Source organism: Tetranychus urticae, chromosome 2, assembly GCF_039701765.1.
Source record: "Tetranychus urticae isolate SD_2017Ah chromosome 2, NJAU_TeUrti_SD_1.0, whole genome shotgun sequence".
Classification (NCBI taxonomy): domain Eukaryota; kingdom Metazoa; phylum Arthropoda; class Arachnida; order Trombidiformes; family Tetranychidae; genus Tetranychus; species Tetranychus urticae.
This window is the reverse complement of record NC_142959.1, coordinates 23,133,969-23,158,986: the sequence shown is the minus strand read 5'-3', so window position 1 is coordinate 23,158,986 and position 25,018 is coordinate 23,133,969. Positions and strand designations below refer to the sequence as shown.

The window sequence follows — 25,018 nt, the reverse complement described above, 5'->3', positions numbered from 1 at the left end:
AAATGGTTAGAAATGCAGAGTTAAAATAAATCCTTCAGTCTTGTTTCTGTTTGCATTGTAATTGTATTTAATTTAATTCAATCAAAGGTTTTACTGTTGATTAAAAAGGTTGACTCTAAGGTCTGATTAAAGGTTAACTTGGGTTTACAAAATTAACCGGTTGATGAGCATTTTACAGATGAAATTAGTGTTGGTGAAAATCAATGGTTTATTTGAAAAATGTCAGTCACTTTATTGATGAATGGTTCTCTGTGGGTAAAAAGTTGCCTTCATTTAGTTTAATTGATGAAACAAATTGAACCAGTTAATTTACCAAATGAATAGTTAAATAACTGGCCAGTTGTAGTTAAAAGATATCCATGTTAATTCATGTTTGCCTGATTAACAGTCAAAATGAACTACAAAATTGTGATTTTTCCTCTTTTCTTGGTTACTTGTCTTATCAACCAAGCTTCACCAAATTGTCAACAACAACCAAAAGTAAAACATGGACACTCTTCGTCATCAAATGTCTTTTCATTCAATAATTTGTTTAACCAACAGGAAAGCTCAAACAATCAACAGACTTGGAATCAAAATTTATTGTTTAATCCATTTGAGTTAACCTTTAAAGCGCCAGGTCAAACCAGTCAATCTCATTTGGGTGACAATTCAAATGGTTTACTGGTTAATCCAAAGGTTAACAACTTAGCATCTACTTCGGCTTCTAGTTCGTCTTCAGGTGCATCTTCGAGTTCATCAAAAGTAAATGGTGGACAAACTCATGCGACTAATCGACAACTCTTTGCACCTGGTTTGTTTGACTTTTTTCAAGAGCAACCTACGAAAGTCAATGTAAATAGTCATGGTCAGACAGTCAATAAGGGTACATCAGTTGCACCAAAACAGTCCAGTCAAGGGAAACAATTATCAACGCCTTTAGAAACTTTGAAATCTTCATCTGAATCAACATCGTCTTCATCCACTGAATCGACTTCGTTTTCAGAGTTCCCTTTACTTTTTTCTGGATTGGTATCAGCAACTGATGCACAAGATGATGCAGATGATTTGCTTGGGCTGATACAGCAACATCAAAGTCAATGGGGACAAAATTTACCGACACAGCTTACAGGCCCAAAACAAGGCACCAAAGTACCAAAAGTGAATTCAGGGGCATCTTCGTTATCCTCCTCGTCTTCATTTAATTCTGCGTCTTCTTTTCCTGGTTCTTCTCTTTCTTTGGGACACAGTCCGCAACAAAAATTACCTAAAGATGATACGATTAAGGCTCGGCAACAACTACAAAACTCTGGGAAATTTTTACAAGATAGCATTTCTTCATCGGTCGCATCATCGCCTTTTAGCTTCGATCAACTGCTAACTGGTGAAGGTCCAAAAAATGGCCAAGGAGTTGAGAAGGATTCTTTAACTTCCATTTTCTCTGATGATTCTTCTTCCTCTGATTCTGCTTCTGCAACTTCAAATGTTAAGTCAATTAATCAAATAAATCAATTACAATCAACAGCAGATTTGATCAAATCGCTGCAACAAAAACAAAGCCATCAACAGCAAAACATCGAAAAAATCGAATCCCAGTCACCTTATGAACAACTCTTATCATCTTCTGGACTAACACCTCAGTTGTTACAATCACTATCCTCTTCGGTTTCATTGAGTTCATCAAGTTCGTCAAGTGTGCCAAAAGTGAATAATCTTGGACACATAAGTAAATCTCATGAGAAGCACCCTGCAGTTGATTTAAACTCTTTTTTCCAGCAGGAAAGCGACAACCAAAATAGGAATTCGATAGTTGACCGAGGCAACAAAGGTGCGTTGAATATACCAGCACAAGTTGAACAAAAAACCAACGAGCAAACCAAACCTGTGAAATCTTCTGTAACAATACCTTTATTAACATTTCCCTCAACTTCAAAGCATTCTTCAGGTCGACCAGAGCGATCCGGTAGTGCAAGTATTCACAGTCAAAATAGTAAAAGTGGACAAACAGGAACAAGTGCCAGGATTAATAATCATGGATCAGTGACGAAACCTGTAAAAAACACTGAACATGATACTTTATTTTCGTCTTTTTCATCTTCTTTTACTCCGATATTCAATAGTGCTTTTCAAATACAGTCCAATGAACAACAAAATTTAGCCGATTTAGCTACAATTATACAAAGACAACAAAATCAAAAGTTAACTGATCAACAGAAAAGCAACAAAGATCAATCACAAAAATCCTCTCAAACTTCAATTCCATCTTCATCTTCGTCTTCTTCAACAGATTCATCTTCCCTCTCAACTGAACAAATCCAAAAGCTTAACACATTCGACTTACTTAAACTGATACAGCAAGAGAATAATGAAGAGAAAACAAATTCAAATGAAGATTTAGCAACAAAAATTGGACAAAACAGTGACAAGAGTAAGCATCAACCACCAATAAACACCAATAAACCAACTTCATCTTCACCATCCTCTTTATCAGCATCTACTTCAGTTGTTTCAACTTCACCATCAACTTCGAAACTTTCAACATCTCAAACTGTTCTACCTTTATCATCAATAAATGCCAAGCTTCAGTCGGACAGTCTAATAAATTCAGCAGCTTTGTCTTTAGCAGCATTATCATCTTCTAATCTAGGTTCGCCGATCACAACAGCAAATAGTCCTCTAATAAATGGAAAAACTAATGTGCCTTTATCAGCCACAGAATCAGAATCTTCATCTGATTCGTCCTCAACCTCAGGATCATCTTTGATTTCTGCATTGAATAAACTCTCACAAACTCCGATCTTACCTTCATCAAAATCATTGTCTTCGTCTACTTCATCTCAGGATAGCGTGATTTCAAATCAACAAATTATTAATCAAAATTTACCTGTAAAGAACGAAAAGTCGACTGATCATAGGCAAATTCAAACGGATCAAAATAAGCAATACAATAAACAAAAAACACCTTCAATAATTGATTCACAGCCAAGTCTTCAACTTCACTCTAAATCAGACCTCAAGACACCAATACAATCTTTACCAATTGAACAAGTGACCGAAAATATCAAGAATCAGCAAAAATCAAGTAGTACATTACCCACAACAACATCTTCCTTGACTGCTTTAACTGATTTATCATCGCTCTCAACTGATCAAATACAGCAGCTCACTAAAGCTGACTTTATTGGACTTTTACAAAACCAAAATAATAAAGAGAAACCAACTTCACACGAAAGTTTAGTGCCTAATATTAGACAAAACAGTGGCAAGCCAACAGTTAGTTCTGATACAGAATCATCATCAGTTTCATCATCTAATTCAGCTTTCTTAACTTTACCATCAACAACAAAACTTTCAAAACAAATGTCAAGTAGCTCTGCTGAGAGTTCAGGAACACATTTACCTCTATCAGTAACTGCTTCAGAAGCCGCAATAGCAGCTGCATTATCGTCCCTTTCTGATTTAAATGACGACGACGATGACGATGATGATGATGATGATGAAACAGAAGACGAAGAATCAACTGAAGAGTCATCAGAAATAGTTAAGCAATCAGTGAGACCTGTGCAGACTCCGATCCAACCGTCTTCACCAACGGATTTATCTTCCCTTTCCACTGCCCGAATACAAAAAATTAACACAGAAGACTTGCTTAAGTTGACACATCCACAAAATCGTAAAGATAAAACAACCTCAGAAGAAAGTTCAGCACCTATCATTGGACAAAACAGTGACAAGAGTAAGAATAGACCTACAGCAAACACTAAGCCTTCACCCTCATCATCTAGCTCAGCCCATTCAACGTCTCCATCAACTTTGAATTCTGAGTCAAACAATAATAAACACAAATTAAGTGCGGCTCAAATATACTCAGAAGCGGGTTCGATGCTAACAGCCTCATCATCGCTTTCTGATCAACAAATCAAGTCGCTTACTGCATCACCCAGCCCGAAAGCAAAGTCCTCATCCTTAGTTTCATCAGCTAATTTAGATTCTTTGACTACACCACCAAATACTAAACTTTCAAAACAATTGCCAACTGGTACTGATGTGAGTTCAGGAGAAAATTTACCTTTGGTAGCAACTAACGCAGCGATCGGCGCAGGATCTGCAATAGCAACAGCATCCGCACTTTCATCTTCTGATTCAGACTCTTCCTCAGTCTTGCTTCCACTTTTACATTCATCCTCATTAGGTTATCTTAGTTTACAAAATGACAATCAAGATTCAACTGATCTAAAATCTGGAAGTATTGTTACGCCACTCAAAAAACCTACACAGACTTTAATCACACCAGCAGCATTATCTTCTTCATCTCTGTCAACTGATTTGTCTTCATTAACGGCAGAGCAAATCCAACAGCTTACTCCAGAAGATTTGGTTAAACTGTTAAAGCAACCGAATAATCAATTAGACAAAACTTTAAGTGGAGTTATACCACAGAATGCTGATCAAATCAGTGGTAAGGATACGAAACCATTAGCAGTCAGCTCTGGAAGATCATCGTCGTCTCCATCTCACTCGGTTTTACCTGCATCCTCCACATCACCATCTACTCCATCGCTGCATGTCCAACCAGCAGCATCAATACAACCAGAATTAACAGATTCTTTAACGACTTCTGCATTAGCCTCAGCTTCAGTGCTATCTTGGCTCTCTGCTGAACAAATAAACCAGCTTACTGAAGCTGAATTGATGGCGCGTATACAACAACAACAAAATAACCAACGGGCCAATATTTCGCAGAAAAGTAGTTCCTCTAATGGTGAAAAGATCAATGATAAAGGTAAGAATCAAGAAATAAAAAGTATGCAAGCGCAAGCAAATTCTGCTCTTTCAGTTAAACCAACACCAACAACCCAACCAGCATCAGAACACTCAGCTTCATCTCGCGTTTCCACTGGTCAAATACAGCCAACTTCCTCAGTCAACGTGAATAGAGTTTTACAAAATCAAAACAATGGTTTAACTAATCAACAAGCAGCCATCGTTGGATCATTGAGTAAACCCTCACAAACTCCGATTTTGCCTTCATCTTTGTCCAAATCTACTTCATCTCAAGATAGTATAATTTCAAACCAACAAATAATTAATCAAAACTTGAATTTACCTGTAAAGAATAAAGAATCAGTCGAACGAAGGCAACCAAATTCTGAGAAACTTACACAAACTGAACAAAATAAGCAAAGAAATGAACAAAAAACACCTTCGTCAATGGAATCGCACCCAAGTCTACAATCTCACTTTAAAGTATACCTTAAAACACCAATACAATCTCCACCTTCTGCTGCTGAACGAGTCACTGGAAAGAGCAATAATCAGCAAAAATTAAGCACCAGTGCATCACCCACAACACCGTCGTCCTCTTTAACATCATCTACTCCACTTGTTTCAACAGCAATAGAATCTTCATCTGATTCGTCTTCACCTTCAGTGTCATCTTTAATTACTGCAATTCCAATAAGTGACCAAAAAAATAAAGCTCCAACTAATAAACAATCAGGTATTCAACCTACAACTTCATCTTCTAGTCCTTCTACTGCTCCTTCCAAAACTTCACCTTCACCTTCAATTGGCTTTAAATCGATTCCGGAGTCTTCTGCCAATTCGGATGATCATTCACAACATCAAAATAAAGGTCCGCCTAGTCAAATAGCACCCATTAATGGACTATCAGTTAAACCCTTGATCTCTAATCCATCATCAACAACATCTTCCTTGACTTCTTTAACTGATTTATCATCGCTTTCAACTGGTCAAATACAACAGCTTACTAAGGCCGACTTGATTACACTTTTACAAAACCAAAATAATAAAGAGAAACCAACTTCACAAGAAAGTTCAGCACCTATCATTGAACAAAGCAGTGACAGGAGCAAGAATAGACCAACAGCACCCTCATCATCTAGCTCAACCCATTCAACTTCACCCCCAACTTCCAATTCTGAGTCAAACAATAATAAACACAAATCAAGTGCGGCTCAAATCAACTCAGAAGCGGGTTCGATGCTAACAGCCTCATCATGGCTTTCTGATGAACAAATCAAGTCGCTTACTGCATCACCCAGCACGAATGCAAAGTCCTCATCCTTAGCTTCATCAGCTATTTTAGATTCCTTGACTACACAACCAAATACTAAACTTCCAAAACAAACAACAATTAGTTCGGGTGCTAGTTTAGAAGCTGATTTACCTCTATCAGCAACTGCAATAGCAGCCGCTGCAGGAACTGCAATCACAACAGGAACAGCACTAGCATCAGCATCCGCACTCTCATCTTCTGATGCAGACTCTGATTCTTCCTCAGATATTTCTACTCTTTTACAGTCATTCTCATTAGATGGATTAGGTTCACTACTTGACGATGAAGATTCGACTGATCAGAAATCAGATGCCGTTAGATCACCCAAAAAAGTCGTTCAAACTTTAAGCGCATTACCAACTCCAGCTCTTTCTTCCTCTTCGTCTTCTTCAACTGATTCGTCTTCGTCCTCAACTGGACAAACCCTTAGCACAGAATTGCTCAAAGTGATGCAACAACAGAAAAATAAAGAGAAAGGAGCTTCACGAGTGATTATCGCGCCTAAAACTGCGCAAATAAGTAACAATCAACCATCGTTAAGCGTTGGTAGCTCTGTCTCATCAAAATCTAAGCCAGATGATAATAGACAAATGCCGAGTATTATTGATATGAGTCTAGAAACGTATTCACCTCTATCAGCAACCGCAATCGCAGCAGGATTATCATCTACTGATTCAGACTCTTTATCGTTGCTTTCTGGTGCTTCAAAGCATCGAAATAAAGTCACAACTGATGAAAAACTAGGCAATGTTCATCAGCCACCATCAAAGAAACCCTCGCCGACATCCACTGCATCTTCATATTCTCCTTCTCCTTCTACGATCATTTCGTCTTCTACAACTGGTTTACCTTCACTATCGGCTGAACAAGTCCAAAAGCTGCCTTCAGAAGATTTGAATAAACTATTGAAACAACAGAATGATCAATTGGATAAGACTTTAGAAGAAAGTGAATCACAAAATAATGACCTTAGTAGTAAAAATAAGAAACCAACATTTAGCACGCATACAGCACAGACATCTTCAGTTTCACCATCTAATCCAGCTCTGACATCTAAACTTTCAAAGCAAATACCAACTGGTACTGGTGTGAGCTCAGAAGAAGATTTGCCTTTAACAGCAACTGACTTAGCAATCGGCGCAGGAACTGCAATAGCAACAGCATCCGCACTTTCATCTTCTGATTCAGACTCTTCCTCGGTCTTGCTTCCACTTTTACAGTCACCCTCATTAGGTGATCTTAGTTTACAAAATGACAATCAAGATTCAACTGATCTTAAATCTGGAAGTATTGTTAAACCGCTCAACAAACCTACACAGACTTTAATCGTACCTTCAGCATTATCTTCGTCCTCTCTATCAACTGATTTGTCTTCATTAACGGCAGAGCAAATCCAACAGCTTACTCCAGAAGATTTGATCAAACTGTTAAAGAAACCGAATAATCAATTAGACAAAACTCTGAAAGGAATTATAACAGAGAATGCTGATCAAATCAGTGGTAAGAATACGAAACCATTAACAATCGGCTCTGGTACATCACCGTCGTCTTCATCTCACTCAGCTTTACCTTCATCCCCAACATTACCATCAACTCCATCGTTGCATGTCCAACCAGCAGCATCAATACAGTCAGAATTAGCAAATTCTTTATCGACTTCTGCATTAGCTTCAGCTTCAGCGCTATCCTTGCTCTCTACTGAACAAATAAACCAGCTTACTGCCGCTGAATTGATTCAACTAATACAGCAACAAAATAATCAACGAGACGATATTGCGCAGGGAAGTATTAATAATTTCTCTAATGGTGAGAAGATCAATGAGAAAGCTAAGAATCATGGAGCAGAAAGTATTGAAGCGAATTCTGGTCTTTTATTTACATCAACAGCAGCATCAACATTAGAACAATCGGGCCCTTTTTCTGTTACCCCATCTCCAGTATCCACTGGTCAGATACAGCCGACTTCTTCAGTCAACGTAAATAGTGTTTTACAGAATCGAAATAATGGCTTAACCAATCAACAAGCCATTGTTGGATTAACGAATAAACCCTCACAAACTCCGATCTTTCCTTCATCAACATCTTTGTCTTCGTCAGGTATAATTTCAAATCAGAACTTGGGTTTACCAGTTAAGAACGACAAATCGAATCAAAGACAAACTCAAACAGAACAAAATAAGCAAAGCAATAAACAAAAAACACCTTCGCCAATGGGATCGCAATCAGGTCTACAATCTCCACCTTCTGCTACTGAACAAGTCACTGAAAAGAGCAATAATCAGCAAAAATTAAACACTAGTGCATCACCCACAACACCGTCGTCCTCTTTGACATCATCTACTCCACTTGTTTCAACAGCAACTTCGCCTATTCGAATACCCATTAATGGAATATCAGTTAAATCCTCGAATGATGCGATCTCTAGTCCATCATTGACGTCTTCTTTGACTTCTGCAACTGATTTATCATCGCTTTCAACTGAACAAATACAACAGCTTACTAAGGCTGACTTGATTACACTTTTACAAAACCAAAATAATAAAGAGAAACCAACTTCACAAGAAAGTTTAGTACCTAATGTTGGACAAAACAGCGATTCAGCGACTGCAATAGCAACAGCAGCTGCATTAACGCCCCTTTCTGATTCAGATGAGACAGATGACCAAGAATCAACTGAAGAAACATCAGATATTATTAGACAATCGGTGAGACCTGTACAGACTCCAATCACCTCTTCGTCTTCACCAACTGATTCACTTTCTACTGAACAAATCCAAAAGCTAAACACGGCTGACTTGCTTCAACCGATACAGCAACAGAATAGTGAAACGAAAACAACTTCACAAAAAACTTTAGCCCCTATTATTGGACAGAGTAGTGCGAATCAACCAACAGTGAGTCCTAATGTTGAATCACCAACCTCACCCTCAGCCTCATTAGCATCTCCGAATCTTTTAACTCTACCAACAACTTCAGAGAGTTTCACACCTAACATTGAACAAAACAGTGACAAGAGTAAGAATAAGCCAACAGTGAGTTCTGATACAGATTCCTCATCCACATCGTCATCTGATTCAGCTGGATTAACTCTACCTTCCAAACTTTCAAAGCAAATACCAAGTAGTTCAGAAATAGATTTAACTCTACCAGCAACTGACACAGCGATCGCCACAGGAACTGCAATCGCAACAGCACCAGCACTTTCATTTTCTGCTTCATCTTTGCTATCGGCTGCACAGATACAATCGTCTAATTTGCATTCACAGCAACAAAATAATGATTCGACTAAACAAAAAAGCAACCTTTCTGGACCTTTAAATAAGTCCTCTCAGACTTCAATTGCACATCCATCACCTATTTCGCCTTCACCTATTCCATCCCAAGATAGTATGACCTCAAACGCACAAATTATTACTCCTAATTTGAATAAACCCACTTTAAGTGACCAAACATCTTCAACCTCAACACAATCAAACTTACTCTCACAACTTTCTCCATCTCATTCGTTAGGCATCAACAGTGACAAATCGTCCGATCATCAACAAGTTGAAACAAATTCCGAGAAACCAATAGCAAAGCACAATAGTCAAAAAAGTCAACAAAAAATACCTTCCAGAGTAGATACATCTCATTCCAAATCAACCCCTCATTCATTGGTATCGCTGCCATTTTCTTTATCAACAAATTCTGGTCACCTTCATTCATCTAATAGACAACCATCAATCGGATCAACTAGGCTGAAACATCAGCAACATGGAAAAAATCAAAATATTCATCCAACAGAAAGCCAAACGAATAAAGGCGCGACAAATAGACCAACATCAATAATTCAAAGCAGCAAAGTACCAATTGATGCTTCAAAAACATTAGCATCCACATCAACTTCATCCTCGTCTGCATCCGCACCTTCTGAATCAATATCGACGACTTCTTCCTTAGATTCACCTCCAGCCATTCACCAACAGAGTAATCAGCAAACCCAACCTAGTGAAAGTTCAACATCTTTATTGCAGTCTAATCAACCAGAATCACAGATCAACGAGCAAAGGGGAGATGAAACTCTTACAAGAAAATCAACATTAAATGGCGTATCGAATGGATTATTTACAGGACTGGGCTTGAATACAGATTCACTAACTTCTTCTTCGGCATCAAATAGCGCTCTTCAATCACAGTTAGATGTGAATAAACAATTTCAGATTATACAGAATGAACAAAACAATAAATGGACTGCAGATTCACAAGTAAAAACCCCATCAATGGGTCGAACAGATAAAAATTTCAATCTGAATAATCCAATAATTGACGCGGGTTCGTCATCTTTCCCTCCATCTTCTTCTTCATTGCTGTTAGACAAACAAATCGAAGTACCAGAGACAACTGATCTGACCAAGTCTGGACAACAACAAACAACACGATTGAGTGAAAATACAAGTCTTTCGCCTTCTCAAACAGTTGGTAATGAGTTTCAAATGAAATCCAATGAGCAACATGATTTAGACGCTTTAACTGCACTTGCACAAGAACAACGCAACAATGAAAAGTCTACAAATTCAGGACAAACTATGCAATTTACAAATCAAAACTTGACCAAACAAGGTTTAAGTACGCCAAGGATGAACAGTGACTCGCTTTCGTCATCTTCAGCTCCAAAACTGTCATCAGGTAATGCAGCGAAAACTTTATTGTCACCTAATAATGATGAATTGTCGTCAATCATCCATCAAATGGGATCCAACAAAGACTCATCATCAACATCATCTTATGTTTCATCTTTACTTTCTGCTGAACAAATCCAACAACTTACTCCAAATGATCTAATCAAACTGATTCAACAAAAAAATAAAGAAACAACTGACCAAGAAGTGATCAATCGTGAAAAATTTGATAAATCCTTACAAACTTCTGGTCCAAGTTCAGTTTCATCATTGCTTTCTGCTGAACAAATTCAACAGCTCACTCCGGCTGAATTACTACAAATGATCAAACAGAATGACAAGGAGAAAACGAATTCAGCAGAAAATTTCAGCACAAAAGTTGCACAAAGCAGCGACGAAGGTAACAGTAAATCAACTGTAAGCACCGATGCAAGATCCTCGTCCTCAGCACCAACAGTTAATGTCTTAACTTTACCCTCAACTTCAATACATTCGAAGCAGATACCAAGCAGTACTACTGTGAACTCAGAAATTGATTTACCACTAGCAACTGCCACAGCAACCGCAGCAGAAACTGCGTTATTAACAGCATCAGCACTCTCGTCTCTTGATTCAGACTCGTCCTCAGTGAATCTTCCACTTTTAAAGTCATCTTCAAAAGATGATCTACAACTTGAGAATGCAGATTCAACTAAACAATCAAATATTGCTAGACCATCAGCGATCCTTTTGCCAACTTCAATAACATCTTCACCATCTTCGTTTTTATCAACTGATTTATCTTCGAATGAACAAATACAAAAGCTTAACACAGACGAATTGATCAAACTGGTACAAGAACAGACTAATAAAGAAAAAACAAATGAGGGTTTAGCACCTAACGTCGGACAAAACGGCAACAAAAATAAGAATCATCCAACAATAAACACTGCTACTGCAACTCAATCTTCACCTTCTTCTGTATCACCGTCAACTTCGAAACTATTAACAACTCAATCTGTTATACCTTTACCATCGATGAATGAGCAACTCCAGTCTGACAGTCTAATAAGTTCAGCAGCTTTACCTTTAGCATCATTATCATCTTCTAATTTAGGTTCACCGTCTACAACAGCAAATAGTCCCGTAATAAACGGAAAAACTGATGTGCCTTTATCAGCCATAGAATCAGAGTCTTTATCTGATACATCTTCAACCTCAGACTCATCTTCAATTTCTGCATTGAATAAACTCACAAAAACTCCGATCTTGCCTTCATCAACATCATTGTCTTCGTCTACTTCATCTCAGGATAGCATGATGTCAAATCAACAAATCATAAATCAGAACTTGAATTTAACAGTTAAGAACGAGAAATCAAATCAAAGGAAAACTCAAACAGAACAAAATAAGCATAGCAATGAACAAAAAACACCTTCACTAACCGACACACCGATCGAAACAAGTCTTCAGCCTCACTTCACACTCACATCTTCACCAATTGAACAAGTAAACGAAAATATCAAGAATCAGCAAAAATCAAGTAGTGCATTACCCACAACAACTTCTTCCTCAACCTCTTTAATTGATTTATCATCGCTTTCAACTGATCAAATACAAAAGCTTAGTAAAAGTGACTTGATTACACTTTTACAAAACCAAAATAATAAAGAGAAACCAACTTCACAAGAAAGTTTAGTATCTAATATTGAACAAAACAGCAATAAACCAAAATTAAGTTCTGATGCAGAATCCTTATCCTCATCATCAGCTTCGTCATCTAATTTAGCTTTATCACTTTTACCTGCGACTTCAAAACTTTCAAAGCAAATACCAAATAGTTCTGATGTTAGTTCGAAAACAGTTTTACCTCAATCAGCAAAGTCTAATTCAGAGAACGCGCTTAAGCTCACGCAACCACAAAACCATAAGGATGAAACAACTTTAAAAGAAAGTTTAGCACCCATCATTGGACGAAATCATGACAAAAGTCCGAATCAACCAACAGTCAGTCCTAATGTTAAATACCCATCCTCCGCATCAGGGTCATTATCATCATCGAGTCTTTTAACTCTACCATCAACTGAACCTGTTTCGAACTCTAAAACAATTAATGTTAATAAAATACCAAGTAGTGCTCATGTGAGCTCAGGAGTTGATTTGCAATCAGTATCTGAATTAGGATTTACAACCAATACAGCATCAGAATCCTCTTCATTACCTTCCCTATCGGGCAAACAAATCCCAAAGCATTCCACACAAGACCAGAATAAACTTTTGAAGCAACAGAATAATCAATTAGACAAAACTTCAGAAGGAAGAGAAACACAGAATGCTGATCAAATCAATGAAAAAGATACGAAACCACTAGCAATAAGCTCTGGTACATCACCCTCGTCTACATCTCACTCACCTCAATCCTCCTCATCCATACTTCCATCTACTTCATCGTTGTTGGTACAACCTTCAGGATTAACACCATCAGCATCTCCAGATTCTTCTTCTTCTTCATTCGATTCAGCGTCAGCTCTATCTGCTTTATCTTTTCTTTCTGCTGAACAAATCAACCAGCTTACTGAAGCCGAATTGATTCAACTAATACAACAACAAAATAATCAACGAGACAGTAATTCACAGGGAAGTGAATCATCTCTGTCAACTAATTTGTCTTCTCTATCGACAGAGCAAATCCAACAGCTTACTCCAGAAGATTTGATTAAACTATTAAAACAACAAGATAATCAGTCGATTAAAACTTCAGAAGGAAGTGAAACAAATAAAGCTGATCTAATGAATGATAAAGGTACGAAACCAATAGCAATAAGCTCTGATGCATCATCTTTATTCTCATCCCCAACAACATCAACTACTTCAGCTCTCTTGACTTCGCCATCAACATCAAAAATTTCGTCTGATTTGAATTCAGAATCAATCAATAATAAGCAATTACTCAATAGTAATAGTATAAGCTCAAAGACTGGCTCGTTGGCATCAACATCGTCTCATTCTGCAGCATCTGCACTTATGGCTGGACAGATTCCTCAGGCTTCATCAATAAGCTCTGATGCATCACAGATATCCTCAGCTTCTCCATCTAATCCAACTCTACCATTGATTTCAAAGAATCCAAAGCAATTATCAACTGGTACTGGTGCGAGTTCAGAAGAAGATTTACCTTTAACAGCAACTGACTTAGCAATCGGCGCAGGATCTGCAATAGCAACAGCATCAGCACTTTCATCTTCTGATTCAGACTCATCCTCAGCCTTGCTTCCACTTTTACAGTCATCCTCATTAGGTGATCTTAGTTTACAAAATGACAATCAAGATTCGACTGATCTTAAATCTGGAAGTATTGTTACACCACTCAACAAACCTCCACAGACTTTAATCGCACCATCAGCATTATCTTCTTCATCTCTTTCAACTGATTTGTCTTCATTGACGGCAGAGCAAATCCAACAGTTTACTCCAGAAGATTTGGTTAAACTACTAAAGCAACCGAATAATCAATTAGACAAAACTTTAAGTGGAGTTATACCACAGAATGCTGATCAAATCAGTGGTAAGGATACGAAACCATTAACAATAAGCTCTGGTGCATCACCGTCGTCTTCATCTCACTCGGTTTTACCTTCATCCTCAACATTACCATCAACTCCATCGTTGCATGTCCAACCAGCAGCATCAACACAATCAGAATTAGCAGATTCTTTATCAACTTCTGCATTAGCCTCAGCTTCAGCGCTATCTTTGCTTTCTTCTGAACAAATAAACCAGCTTACTGAAGCTGAATTGATTGAGCTCATACAAAAACAACAAAATAACCAACGGGAAAGTAATTCACAGCGAAGTAAATCATCTAATAGTGAAAAAGATACGAATCAAGCATCAGCTCTAATTTCAGCATCATTGAACCCAGCTCTTTTGGTTACACCGACACCTTCTACTGCTTCAATTCCAGTATCCACAAAACAGATACGGCCGTCTTCTTCAGTCAATTTAAATAATGGTTTGGTTAATCAACAAGCAATCGTTGGATCATTGAATACACCCTCATCTTTGTCTTTGTCTACTTCATCTCAGGATAGTATAATTTCAAATCAACAAATTGTTAATCAAAACTTGAATTCACCTGTAAAGAATGAAGAATCAGTCGATCAAACTCAAACAAATCTTGAAAAAATGACACAAACTGAAGAAAATAAGCAAAGCAATGAACAAAAAACACCTTCGCCAATGGGGTCGCAACCGAGTCTCCAATCTCACCCTAAAGTAGACCTTAAAACACCAATAAAATCTCCACCTTCTGCTACTGAACAAGTCACTGAAAAGAGCGATAATCAGCAAAAATTAAGCACCAGTGTATCACCCACAACACCATCGTCCTCTTTAACATCATCTACTCCACTTGTTTCAACAGCAATAAAATCTTCTTCTGATTCATCTTCACCTTCAGTGTCATCTTTAATTACTGCAATTCCAATAAGTGACCAAAAAAATAAAGCTCCAACTAAGCAACAAACAGGTATTGTTCAACCTTCAATTTCAGGCTCATCTTCTAGTCCATCTACTGTTCCTTCCGCGGCTCCGCCTTCCCCTTCACTTTCTTTTAAACCGATTACGAAGTCTTCTGGCAGTTCAGATGATCAACATAAAAATAAAGGTTCGCCTATTCAACCCATTAATGGCATATCAGTTGAATCTTCGAATGATGCGATCTCTAGTCCATCACCGACGTCTTCTTTGACTTCTTTAACTGATTTATCAACTCTTTCAACTGAACAAATACAACAACTTACAAAGGCTGACTTGATTGCACTTTTACAAAACCAAAATAATAAGGAGAAACCAACTTCACAAGAAACTTTAGTACCTAACATTAGACAAAACAGTGATTCAGCAACAATAAATTCTGATGCAGAATCCGCATCCACATCATCAACTTCGTCATCTAATTTAGCTTTATCAAATTTACCTTCGACTTCAAAACTATCGAGCAAAATCCCAATTAATTCTGGTGTGAATTTAGAAAAGGATTTACCTTTATCACCTACTGTGCCAGCGACTGTGAACGCAAAAGCATCATCACACTCATCTGCTGATTCAGATTCAGATGATGAGACAGACGAGGAAGAATCAACTGAAGAGCCATCAGATATTATTAGACAATCGGTGAGACCTGTACAGACTCCAATCACCTCTTCGTCTTCACCAACTGATTTATCTTCCCTTTCTACGCAAACAACCAAAAAGTCTAACACAGACGACTTGCTTAAGCTGACACAATCACAGGATCATAAAGGTAAAACTTCAGAAGAAAGTTCAGCAACTATCATTGGACAAAATAATGACAAGAGTGTGAATCAGCCAACAATAAACACTATTACTCCAACTCCATCTCCACCGCTCTCTTTATCATCAGCAAATCCAGTTCTTTCAACTTCACCATTAACTTCGAAACTATCAACACCTCAATCTGTTCTATCTTTAACGTCAATTAATGACGGGATTAAGTCGGATAGCTCAATAAGTTCAGCAGCTTTTCCTTTAACAACATTCTCATCTTCTAATCAAGGTCCACCGTCCTCAACAGCAGATAATCCTCTGATAAACGGAAAAACTGATGTACCTTTATCAGTCACAGAATCAGAATCTGCATCTGATACTTCTTCAACCTCAGACTCATCTTTAATTTCTGCATTGAATAAACTCTCAAAAACTTCCATCCCGCCTTCATCTTTATCTTCATCTACTTCATCTCAGGATAGTGTGATCAAACAACAGAATAACAAGGAGAAAACGAATTCAGCACAAAATTTCAGCTCAAAAGTTGCACAAAGCAGCGATAAAGGTAACAGTAAATCAACTGTAAGCACCGATGCAAGATCCTCATTCTTAGCACCAACAGTTAATGCAGCTGTCTTAACTTTGCCCTCAACCTCAATACTTTCGAAGCAGATACCAAGTAGTACTACTGTTAGCTCAGAAATTAATTTACCACTAGCAACTGCCACAGCAAATGCAGCAGCAACTGTACTATTATCAGCATCGGCACTCTCATCTCTTGATTCAGACTCATCCTCAGTCGATCTTCCACTTTTAAAGTCATCCGCAAAAGATGATCTACAACAAGATTCAACTAAACAACAACCAGATATTGCTAGGCCATCAACGATACCAGTGCCGACTTCAATAACATTATCACCATTTTCTTCGACGTCCTCTTCGTCTTTATCAACTGATTCATCTTCGAATGAACAAACCCAAAAACTTAACGCGGCTGACCTGCTGAAACTGATACAAAAACAGAATAATAAAGAAAAAACAAATGAAAGTCTAGCACCTAAATTTGGACAAAACAGTAACAAGGATAAGAATCAACAAACTATAAACACTATCACACTAACTTCATCTTCACCATCCACTTTAACAGAATCTACTCCAGTTATTTCAACTTCGCCATCAACTTCATCTCAGAATAGTGTGATTTCTAATCAACAAATTATTAATCAAAATTTGGATTTGAATGTAAAGAACGAAAAATCAGCCGATCAAAGGGAAACTCAAACAAATTCCGAGAAACTAACACAAACTGAACAAAATAAGCAAAGCGAGCGACAAAAAACACTTTCTCTAAGTGACTCGCCATCAAGTCTTCAACCTGACGCTAAAGACCTCAAGACACCAATAAAATCGCCAGCTTCAACTTCTACTGTTGAACAAGACACTGAAAAGAGCAAGAATGAGCAAAAATCAAACACTAGTGCATCGCCTACAAAACCTTCGTCCTCTTTACCAACAACTTCACAACCCATAATAGGATTAGCAAAAAAATTAGATGATACCATCTCCAATCCATCAACAACAAAATCTTCTATGACTTCTTTAACTGATTTATCATCGCTTTCGACTGAACAAATACAACAGCTTACTAAGGCTGACTTGATTGCACTCTTGCAAAACCAAAATAATAAAGAGAAGCCAACTTCACAAGAAACTTTAGTTCCTAACATTAGACAAAACAGTGATTCGCCAACAATAAATTCTGATGCAGAATCATCATCCACATCATCAGCTTCTTCATCTAATTTAGCTTTATCAACTTTAACCTCAAAACCTTCAAAACAAATACCAAATAGTTCTGATGTTAGTTCGTCAACAGTCTCACCTTTATCAGCGAAAGCAACAGCAGTTCCAATACCATCATTATCTTCAGATTCATCTTCCCCTGTTTCATCGATGCTATTGGCTGGACATATACAGTCGTCTTCTTCGACTGACTTGTCTCCACAACAGCCAAATAATGATTTGATACAACAAAAAACGAACCTTCCTCTACCTTTAAATAAGCCCTCTCAGACTTCAATTAACCATTCATCACCCTCTTCGACTTCATCTATTTCATCTCAGGATAGTACAATCTCGAATCCGCAAATTATTACTCCTGATTTGAGTATATCTACCTTAACTAACCAAGGCTCATCATCTAATTTAGCTTTATTGACTTTACCTTCGACTTCAAAACTTACAAAGCAATTACCAAGTAATGATGTTATTTCAAAAACAGATTTATCTTCATCAGTTACTGTGCCAGCGACTGCAATAGCAACAGCAGTATTGTCACCAACATCAGCACTCTCATCTTCTGGTTCAGATTCTGATTCTTCCTCAGTCTCACTTCCAATTTTACAGGCATCTTCATCGGATGAGCTAGGTCCACAAAATGACAATGAAGATTCAACTGATCAACAATCAGATATGGTTAGGCCATCAGAGAAAGCCGCTCAGATTCCAGTCGCACTAATATCTCCATCTCCTTCTTCCTCTTCATCTTCTTCAACTGATTTATCTTCGACTGAAAAAACCCTTAGCACAGAATCGCTCAAAGTGATACAACAGAAAAATAAAGAGAAAGGAGCTTCACAAGAGAGTATCACCCCTAAAATCGCACAAATAAGTAACAAGAATGATAATCAGCCATCAATAAGCGCAAGTGCTTCATTGAAACAACAGAATAATAAATTTGACAAAACTTCAAAAGAAAGTGAAGCAAGTAATGCTGATCAAATCAATGATAAGGATACGAAACCACTAACAATAAGCTCTGGTGAATCAACCTCATCTTCACCTCACTCAGCTCAATCCTCAGTTTTACCATCTACCTTAACTTTACCATTGACTTTACCCTCAGCCTCATTAGCATCTCCATATCTTTTAACTCTACCAACAACTTCAGAAGAAAGTTTCGCACTTAACATTCAACAAAACAGTGACAAGAGTAAGAATAAGCCAACAGTAAGTTCTGATACAGATTCCTCATCCACATCGTCATCTGATTCAGCTGTATTAACTCTACCTTCCAAACTTTCAAAGCAAATACCAAGTAGTTCAGAAATAGATTTACCTCTAACAGCAACTAACGCAGCGATCGCCACAGGAACTGCAATCGCAACAGCACCAGTGCTTTCATCTTCTAATTCAGGCTCTTTCCCAGTCACTCTTCCACTTTCAAAATCAAATGATCTAGGCCTAAAACTTGATGCTTACGATTCGACTGATCAACAGTCAGATATTGTTAGACAATCGAATAAACCTGCTCAGATTACAATCATATCTACTTCAGTTCCATCAACTTTGTCCTCTAGTTCAACTGATCTATCTCCAATCGCGACTGCACAAAACCAAAAACTCACTACAATCGACTTGCTTAAGCAAATACAAAAGCAGAACAATAAAGAGAAAACAACTTCAGAAGAAGGTTTAGCATCTAACATTGGACTAAATGGTGATCAAAGTAAGAAACAGCCAACAATGAGCACTAAAACTTCACTCCCTTCATCAACTGGCAAACCATCCACGTCCATTCCATCCTTCTTAACTTTACCGTCAACCACAAAACTTTCCTCGTCTGAATCTCCTCTAAGGTCTCAATCAAATACTAATAAGCAAATAACAAGTAGTGGTCATGTGAACACAGAAAAAGATTTATCTTTATTAGGAACCACAACGACAATTGATACAGCGTCAGCCTTTTCGTCTTCTAATCCAGACTCTTCGTCTTTGCAGTCATCGGAAAAGATACAGCCGACCTCCTCTGGAAACTTGCATTTGCAGCATCAAAATAAAGGCACAGCTAACCAAAAATCAGGTATTGTTACACCACTAGACAAACTTACACAGACTTCGATCGCACCTTCGTCATTATCTTCTTCATCTCTGTCGACTGATTTGTCTTCATTAACGACAGAGCAAATCCAACAGCTTACTCCACAAGATTTGGTTAAACTGTTGAAGCAACCGAATAATCAATTAGACAAAACTTCAAGTGGAATTATAACACAGAATGCTGATCAAATCAGTGGTAAGGATACGAAACCATTAACAATCAGCTCCGGTGGACCATCATCTTCATCGCACTCATCTCAATTCTCATCCTCCTTCTCTTCCTCACCATCATCTACTTCAACGTTGTTAGTGCAGCCTTCAGGATCAATACCATCAGCATCTCCAGCAGCTTCTTCTTCCGCTTCTGCATTCGATTCAGCGTCAGCTCTATCTGCTTTATCTTTTCTTTCTGCTGAACAAATCAACCAGCTTACTGAAGCCGAATTGATTCAACTAATACAACAACAAAATAATCAACGAGACAGTAATTCACAGGGAAGTGAATCATCTCTGTCAACTAATTTGTCTTCTCTATCGGCAGAGCAAATCCAACAGCTTACTCCAGAAGATTTGGTTAAACTATTAAAACAACAAAAGAATCAGTCGATTAAAACTTCAGAGGGAAGTGAAACCAATAAAGCTGATCAAATCAATGATAAAGGTACGAAACCAATAGCAATAAGCTCTGATGTATCATCTTCATTCTCATCCCCAACAACATCAACTAGTTCAGCTCTGTTGACTTCGCCATCAACATCAAAAATTTCGTCTGATTTGAATGCGCAATCATTCAATAATAAGCAAATGACAAATAGTGATCATATGAGCTCAAAGACTGGTTCGTCTTCATCGGCATCAACATTGTCTTCTTTTACTGCATCTGCACTTTTGGCTGGACAGATTCCTCAGGCTTCTTCAGTGGACTCGCTTAGTGATTTAAAAAAACAGCACGATGGTGTGATAATGCAACAGTCAGGCCCCAGCAGCTTATCAGCACAGCCTTCACAGACCCAAATCGCAGTTCCATCTGCTTCTTTGGATTCTAAATCTCTGTCTAATGAACAAATGCAGCAGCTTTCTCAAGCTGACTTGATTAAACTATTGAAAGAACAGAATAATAAATTTGGCAAAACTTCAAAATTAAGTGAAAAAAATAATGCTGATCAAAGCAAGGACACGAAATCAACAGCAATAAGCACTGATGCATCATCAACTTCCACTCTCTTAGTCTCCCCTTCAGCATCTTCTGATTCTTCTTCTTCTGCAATAGTTGACTTGGGTTCACAACATCAAAATAAAGGTATGAATGACCAACAAAAAAGCATTGTTAGACCAACCTCTGCATCATCTTCACTCTCTGCTCAACAACAAACTACTGCAACTGACCAAGTCAAACAAATTCAGAATAAAAATATCGAGCCAAAGAATCTACAAGCTAGCAATATCGATAAAATGAAAGCATCTTCTCAAGAATCTTCCCCTTCGGTAACTGATTTATCTTCACTAACAACTGAACAAATACGGCAGCTTACTGCAACTGAATTGCTTGAACTACTAAAGCAAAAAAATAATCAATGGACTATTAATGGACAGGGAGGTGAATCGCCTAATAACGAGCAAATTAGTAACACTGGGAATAAACAATCAACATCGACCATGTCTACTCCTTCGGTCAGACCTTCACCCTCGTCATCAGCATCATCAACTTCCTCTTCTTCTTCGACTTCTTCACTTCTTGCTTCTCCTAAACAAAACCAACAGACGAATAAACTCAAACAGCAAAATGTAGGGTTGACTAATCAACAATCGCTAAATCATGTTCTACTTAATAAGCCCTCTCAGGTTCAGATTTCATCTGTATTGCCATCCTCATCATCTGTAGCTCATAAAGATCAGAATGTTGACAATCAAAGTACTAAAGTGTCAATGATAAACACTAATCAATCACCAAAAGATTCATTACTTCCACCTGCATCAGCCATTTCTTCTGGACTTGCTTCTTCCACAACATCCTTTGATGCTGGGCAAATCAATCCATCTAATCAAGCAAGCACGCAAGACTTGAGTCAGAAAAACTCCGCTTCAAGTCATTCGTTTAATCAACAGGGTAAGCAGAGCTCCTTAAGTACCCACACCCGTCCAAATCAAGAGGTAAAACACCCAACTAAACCTGGAGAAACATCGCCTTCACTAACTACAGCATCTTCGTCGTCGTCTTCTTCAACTTCAAATTCAGGATTGACGCCGTCAACATCGTCAGTTAATCCAACGTCTTCTGTTGAAGTGAATGCACAACACAATCAAAAAGATCGAGGCACTTCAGGAAAACAAACAAGTGACTTTGATACTGGCAAACTGGCAGATGTAAGTAGCCTTTCATCTTCATCTGCTTCTCTCACTCCTTTAACGACATTGAATGAAAAAAATTCATCAAATCAAAAGCTGACTCTAGATGACTTGATGAAACTGGTTCAACAGCAACAACAAAATAATCAATGGAACACAAATTCACAAGGAGAAAGAGCATCAATTGGTCAACTATTAAAAGCCATTGGATCAATCAATGAATCTGCACAAAGTTCATCATCATCGTCTATTCCGTTGTTTAGTGTAGATCAAAAACAAATGGAACACAAAAATCAATTTAATCAAAATAAAAAAACTGATTCGCAATTAATGCAAATGAACAAACAGGGCTCAACAAATCCAATAATAAGCGAGGATACTTCTGCATCCACTTCAGCATCATCTAGTTCATCTTCTGAATCTTCCTCTTCCACTGCAAGTGCCGATAAAATTCAACTTTCAAAACAGCAACAATTAGATTTGTTTAAACTGATACAGCAAACCCAATATAGCTCAAAAGAAAGCGCCGCATTAGCAAGTCAATTCGGTATCAATCGAGGTACAACACTTTTGTCACCAATAAGCTCATCTTCATCAACTCAATCAACTGAGTCTGTTCCATCATCCATTTCATTGTCAACCACGAATACTGAACAAGTTTACTTTAGCAAGCAACAGATCGTCGCATATTTGATTGCATTGATTCAAGCCCAGTTGGCAAAAAGTCCACAAGGAGCTTCACCAGTTTCATCTTCGTTTTCTTCAACTTATGATTCTACACAAAATTACCAAACTGATGAGCAACAAATTGTAGTTTTGTTGATTGAAATTTTACAGCAACAGCAACAGAACGATCACCCGACAAGCTCTCTTCTATCATTGCTTTCTAAAAATCTATTCATCATTTCTGAATTACCACCTCAGCTGTTATCTTTAATCACTTCTTTATTCACAACTAGTTTAGCATCAAAAGCCGAACATCTTTCAACAATTAATAATCAAATGAACTCAGCTGATTTGAAAAGATTGTTACAACAAATAAAACAACAAAGTGATGTCGAGAAACAATTGAAAAGTCAAATAGGTTCTCAAGGAGAGCAACAACTCGACAGTTCACAATTAATCTCAGCTTTATCCAGACTTTCATCAATGCCACAGACTAATGCACCTTCCGTTGGAATCAATCCAGCAAATGTCCAGTCCAATAAACAATGGAATTTGAATTCACAGCAACAGGCAGCGATTAAAGCTCTTCAATCAAGTCAACAATATAAGCCTTTAGATGATCCATCAGCAGCAGCAGCAGCAGCTTCATCATCCATGGATTCCCAATTATTTGAATATCCAATATTGATGGATCCAACAAACACCAAAGGTTTGATCCCAACAATGGAAGATATAGCCGAACAAGGTATTTTAACGCTGGAAAATTTCGCAAGTGATTTACTCGGACGTTAATGACTAATTTGATTCAGATGAAATATGAGAAAGGAAATATAGTAGCCGATCCCATGAACTGATTTCTGTAGCTGCATTTCCTCGCATTCCAATGTAAAAACTTTACCAAATAACTATAATCAATAATGAAGCATCTTTAGCTATAATAGGTGATGAAAATGAAAAAAATCATTGAATTAATAGATAACATAACATAATAAAATAATAAATGGCAATAAATGTTCAAAATAATTGTAACAAACAGGTTTTCATTTAATGGCATTCAAAAATTTCTTTTAGAATCTGGTTGAACATTTTAAAATATATAATACTATGAATTGATAATCATGAAATTCATGTGAAGTCGGTGAACGCTTTTTGTTACAATCAAAGGTGTGCTTTAGTAATACAAAACTTACCTTAATGATGCGGTTTGTCATTTGGTGGTTTGGGTTTTGGGAAAACATGCATTTGGTTCTTATGCTATTGTTCATCTTAAATATTTTACTCATCCATTGACATATTTTGTTGTAAAAATCAAAATTGATCCATAAATATTTATTAGTCTCTTTTTTAGATCCACACTTCAGTTTGAGTCCAACCAATTGACGGATTTCAATATAAAAGAACCATTTAACAATTACGTTTTTTATAACCGTTTTTTTTGGTTTTCCGTTTTTTTTATAGCTTTGTTCAACTCGATGAAGTCAGTCCACACGAAACACCACTCAATTTAACCAATTGGTATTTATATTTGAGGTTTACAGTCATTTTTTACCGTTTATTGTCCACCATTATTGCTTTTATTTCCAATCCTTTTTTATTATCAATATGTATACAAATTTGCAAGAAAAGGCTAAAATCGTCTGCCAGGTTAACTTTAAAAGCTTGCTGAGTGGAGTTGCCAGTTGAATTGTATTGCCTTCGTGATCCAGCATTGCGTAAATCAATCACAATATTGTTGTCATTGTTGCAATTTAATTGATAATATTTAGTCAGCATAATGATATAATCACACACTATAATTAGAAAATTGTGATTCCACAGTCAATTGATTGAAATGATGGCTGTAACGAGAAAAGGAGAAAACCAAAAGTAAAACATAGAAAAAAATATCTTTACATATACGAATGTTAAGAATTTAATTTAAAAAATCACTTACTGAAAAACAATTCCCGGATTGAACTAAATTAAGAAATTTAGTGTTAAAACTGAGTAAATGACATAATTTATTCACTATTTAATCGCGAAAATAACAGCTTTTTCACTTAACGTTTTTTTAACTGAAAACCTGTAAATTATGATGACCATTGTACAAAATATTGACAATAGATGCCACTGTTTACAACTCATTTGTTTTGGTAAAAAAAAT

The 25,018-nt window shown here is 37.3% G+C and overlaps 1 protein-coding gene across 1 annotated transcript; it reads left to right on the top strand.

Annotated features, from left to right (window-relative positions):
* The first annotated feature begins 277 nt into the window (after window positions 1–277).
* LOC107367477 (uncharacterized) lies at window positions 278–23,908 on the top strand. Its single transcript, XM_015935178.3, has one exon. It carries the CDS (start codon window positions 394–396, stop codon window positions 23,665–23,667), a length of 23,274 nt encoding a protein of 7,757 aa, XP_015790664.2. The 5' UTR covers window positions 278–393; the 3' UTR covers window positions 23,668–23,908.
* Window positions 23,909–25,018: the final 1,110 nt, after the last annotated feature.

Coding starts and splice junctions, on each gene's coding strand:
- LOC107367477 (XM_015935178.3), top strand. CDS start 394: ATGAACTACAAAATTGTGATTTTTCCTCTTTTCTTGGTTACTTGTCTT.